General features: G+C 43.3%; 1 protein-coding gene across 1 annotated transcript; it reads right to left on the bottom strand.

The window, feature by feature from the left end:
- Nucleotides 1-603: 603 nt before the first annotated feature.
- On the bottom strand, nt 604-1074 carry LOC124955252. Its single transcript, XM_047509416.1, has one exon. The coding sequence runs from the start codon at nt 1072-1074 to the stop codon at nt 604-606; it is 471 nt and encodes a 156-aa protein (XP_047365372.1).
- Between the last annotated feature and the right edge of the window lie 3917 nt (nt 1075-4991).

Here is a 4991-nt window from a genome sequence, read left to right as displayed (position 1 = left end):
TGTCTGCACAAGAATATTACCTTTCCTGCAAAAGTCCGTGCCGGAGTCCTTTAAATTTATATTTTTTAAACAGTGTGGTACATTCTTTTGTAATGTTCTGCACACATTTGTTTCTTTTTGTAGCAGCTCTTCTGTGATTGCTACACTATTGTAGTAATTATTTATACAGATATCATGCTACAAGTAAAGGTACAGCGACAGTACCGACAATATGGTTTCTTTTAGTTTTATTCCCCGGGCACAATATATATCAAAGTTACAAATGTAACCAGATAGTGCTTCGCATAACATGCGTACTAATATTCCGTACTTGACAATCTTGTTAGGATTATAAGTGTGGAAACAAAGCTTTCCGCTCCATGGTATAACGGCTTCGTCTAATGATAATTCTTTTGTTGGTTTATAGATGGTTCGAAATTTATGTTTGAAATGGTCTGTCATGGGTTTAATCTTGTCCAATCTTGAGATTTTTCGTTATCGTTGAAATGCCAGTATTTCCAAATTTGGAGAAATCTAATTCTTGGCATGACTCTTCCGAAAATTGGTGTGCGAATTAATGGACTTGTTGACCAGTATTCATCTTTTTCTGATTCATATTTTTTACTAATAAATTGTATTCATCTTTTTTACTAATCCCATCAGAACTATTAAAGCGAGAAATTTTTTCATTTCCTCTGCGTCTGTATCCGTCTGTTTCCTATCTTTACTTTCTTCGACATCAATTTGTTGTCGTTCGTGATATAGATTCGTTTCAGTTACGAATAATTTTATTAAATCTTCACCAAAGAAAAGGTCTACAGTTGACTGTATGCTCCATTCATCAAGCGATATTTGCACTCCTTGTTCCTTACAGTTTTGCATATTACCGGTGCCTTTTGTTCGGGTCCATTCCATTTCCTCTTCGTCGGAAGTACTACTATCCTCCTCATCGGAATCTCTTACTGGCCTCATCAAGTTTTTCAGTTTTCTAATAAGAATTTCGTTTCCACTGTCTGAATCTTCGCTGTCATTTGATTCTGGCGCACTAACATTTGACAGGTTATCAGCGTATATCTCGTCGTCACTTTTACTCATTTTTGAGGATTGGATATTTATATGAATATAAATAGGTAGGTAGATAGATGGACATAAACAGATAGATATATTATAGTAGATATAGTAATCGATACTCCGTAGTCCTAACCGATACCCAGTAGACAAACAATTGATAAACAATAGATAAACATTGGATGAACAATAAGCAACTGACGCTTTGCAAATATTTGTATACATGAACCCAGCCGGTAACTGACGATTGCGCGAAATCACGTACACGTGACTTCGGCCGTGAACTCACGAAAGCTTTGAAATGATTATCCTGATTCGAGTAATTCTATGTTCTAATACATTTATTCAACTTTTCATACAAGTGCTCTGTAGGATTTAAGTCTGGACTTTGACTTGGCTACTATAAAATGTTGATCTTTCTTTTTGTAAAATATTCTATTAGCTTAGATCGATGTTTTGAAACGTTTTTCTGTTGGAATATTCAGTTCTGCGGTAAGATATTATCTGTTTTTCTAGAAAATAAATAAAGCATTTCATTGTATCTTTCTACACAGTGCCCTTAGCAGAAAAACACCTTCAAACCATAACATGTCCCCTGCCACATGTTTTACAGTGGGAATTTTATATCGTGGATTATATCTCATTTTTAGGACGATGAACATACTGTATACTATTAGAAGATATCTCTAAAAGTAAATTATATTTACTTTTGTCACTCCATAATACTTTAGACCATTCTTTGATCGTCCAGTTGCGATAGGCTTTTATAAAATCAATCCTAGCCTTCCTATTTTTTGCACTGATGGAATGTTTTTTGCTAAAGCGGTGACCTAATAATTTTGGATCCTTAATATGACGTTTTGTAGTGGAAATATTCTACTGTACTCCATAATTCTATTGTATTTCTCGAATAATTTGGCTTGCAGACTTGCGGGGATCAACGATTGAGATCCTTTTGATAATTTTTGGGACTTCCTTGACGGGGTTTACGATTAACATTGCCTTGAACTTTTTGTCAATGATTCCAAACACTGACCAGTTGTCGAGATATACTGAAACAGCGGGCAACTTTTGATTGACTACTGTATAAATAGTTTTATTTAGAAAATTATCTTAAATGTAAAATTATAAAACTTACACAATTGAGGTTGGTTAGGGCAATTAGGACAAAAAGTTGTTGTCTTTTTACATTTTAAACATTTATTCGCCTGGCGCCGGCAGTGCTAATTCGGATTACTTGGCTCGTCGCCGGTCGTTCTTGACATTATTGGGAGATTATAAATTGTTAAGTTTTACTAACCTCATCGTTAGTTTTCATAAGTTCTCAACCCTGTTCCTCTACTTTCATGAAATTTCGAAGATATACATACGTAAATAAATACAAAATTCGTTTGTTTTATATATTTGTTTATTTGCATTTTCTTTGGTACTTAGTATTTCTCTTTCATATGGTATGCAGCAAAACAGTCTCCAATATGTTTTTTTTTGTTTCGTCAGGAGGAAAAATCTTCATAGGCCCCCTGAGCCCAATACTCAGGGGAGTGTCGGATTCAACCCGCCTGAACATACTCTCAGGTTCGGATCGCCTACCGACTAAAAAACCTCCCGATACTTATTACTAACTCGCTGAGGAGAGAGGGGGTGGACGGTATCGCGCATAAGCGTATTACAAATTCGCCCAGTACCCCTCCTCGGTGAGGCAGGCCGGTATTCGCCTTGTTCTCATTCATTCATCTACATTTATACCAAAAATAAATACGGCGCATTCGACAGGGGCCAACGAGCCAGCGGAGACGCAATTACTCCCTACTTGTGTACATACATATTGGCCCGATTCCCACCCCCTGGTGCTCTGACCAGGCCCATTCACGCCCGTATATACACACTGTATGTATACACACACTCACACCAGAGGGAAGCAACGTGTGAGCCAGGCGCCGCCTGAGCCGCTCGGAGCCTTGCCCGATAGGAGCTACTCTCCTATGCGGCCTATCGTTCACACTCCTGTTCACATACACACCCGCACGTTCACTCTTCTTTCGTCCGTTCCCTGCACCTCTCAGCGTCCTCCTTTGCAACCATGACCCGCCCTACGAAGGTCTGGAATGCCGCCCATCCTCCCGGGACAGTCAGGGAGGTTCTGACTATCATGGGAAGGGTTAGCTGCCCTCCTCCCATCGCATCGATCAGCTTATTCCTGGCATCCGTCCACGCCGGGCAGTCGATCAGAGTGTGCTCCGTCGTATCCTCACTCCCTCCGCAGTAGAAACAACGTGGGGAGGGAATCTTTCTTATCTTATTTAAGTACGCCGAGAAACAGCCATGACATGTGTGGTGTGAAATGTCGTTCCGATAGAGAACGGCCTCCCAATCCACTCGGCTAACCATTCGGCAATAGCCGCTTTCGCACTCACCCCCGTTGCTGTTGATAATTCTACGAGTCCAAGTTCTTCAGTTTTCCACGCTTCTATTGCCCTCCTTCTGGCAAGAGCACCCAATACAGCCTTAGTACACGGGGGAACAGGTTCCTCCGCGTCCCTAACAGCCGCATACGTCTCCGCAAGCTAGGATGCAAGATGAACGAGAAGAATAATCCTCGCAATTATCATAGCTGCGTGGAAGGAGACCGTTTTATTTAGGCACAACACATCCGGATCGCCACCTTCCTCTGGAGGCTCCAAATAGCCCGCCCGATCCTCATGTCCTCCACGACGGCGTGCCACCACACCGGCGCCCTATAAAGGATCACCGAGTGGATCACGCAGCCGTAGAGGCGTCGCTTCTTCTCCCCCGGTCCGTGAAGGTTCGGAATGAGCCTTTTATGGGACCGAAGAATACCCTCCGCTTTAGGAATCAGGGCCTCGAAATGGGACCTGACCGACATTCTGGAATCTAATACTATGCCCAGGTACTTAACGCTGGTTTTAATTTCTACGCGAACCCCTCTAAGGCAGATCTTAGGGGGCGGAGCATTCCTGCGTCTGCAGAAGGCAGAGACAGTGAAGGCCATGGCCTCCGTCTTTTTCGGCGCCACTTTAAGACCCTCAGTCTCATTTACCAAAACGTCCAAGTCCCGTTTGGTGTTCATGATAGCCTTAGACAGGTCCCATCCCGATAACAGGAGGGCCGTGTCATCCGCATAGCCGATAACACGGGAGCCACCTGGCATCGGGGTTCGCAGGTCACTGTCATAGGCAATGTTCCACAACGTAGGGCCCTAAACAGACCCTGTGGGATCTCACAATACATCTGTCTTTCCACGGTGCGTCCATGACTGTCTATAAATGTTATGGCGCGATTGTCTAGATAAGTCTTGATGATGTTCACCAAGTAGCGTGGAAAGTTTTTTTGCTTCATCGCCCTGACTATAATGGCTTACGACAAGGAGTTGAAAGCGTTAGAGATATCCAAACTCACCAGGATAACCACTTTCCTGGCCCGCGTCGACGAATTTTTTCATATCCAGGACGACATTCACAGTGGATCTGCCCGTTCTAAATCCATACTGCGATGGCGCCAAAGTCCGTTTCCTTTAGGAAGCCGTTGACCTGGTCCACTACACGCTCGAATAGTTCCCCTAGTTCACCAATCACGCATATTGGTCTATATGATCCCGGTAAGTCCGGGGGCGCGTCCTTTTTCTTTTTGATCAGGACGAGCCTCGCTATCTTCCACGTTGTCGGGAACCTTCCTGTCCTCAAGTATGCGGAGAAGCACTGCGCCAACCCTTTCCCACAGTGTGTCGACGCAGCACGCACAACAATACCCGGTATCCCATCCAATCCGGGAGCCTTCCTTCCTTTTCCTTTCCTGGCGGCAGCCAAGAGCTTTTCCGCAGAGATAGTCACCTCTGAGAGTGTAGGTTTCTGCAGCTCATCAGTTTCCGTTCCTCCTGGGAATAGTTCAGAGAGGATATTCTCCAGTACCTCATCCTCCAGGGTTTC

This window comes from Vespa velutina, chromosome 17 (genome assembly GCF_912470025.1).
Source record: "Vespa velutina chromosome 17, iVesVel2.1, whole genome shotgun sequence".
NCBI lineage: Eukaryota > Metazoa > Arthropoda > Insecta > Hymenoptera > Vespidae > Vespa > Vespa velutina.
Note: the sequence above shows the minus strand (reverse complement) of the source record. Positions and strands in the feature narration are given on the sequence as shown.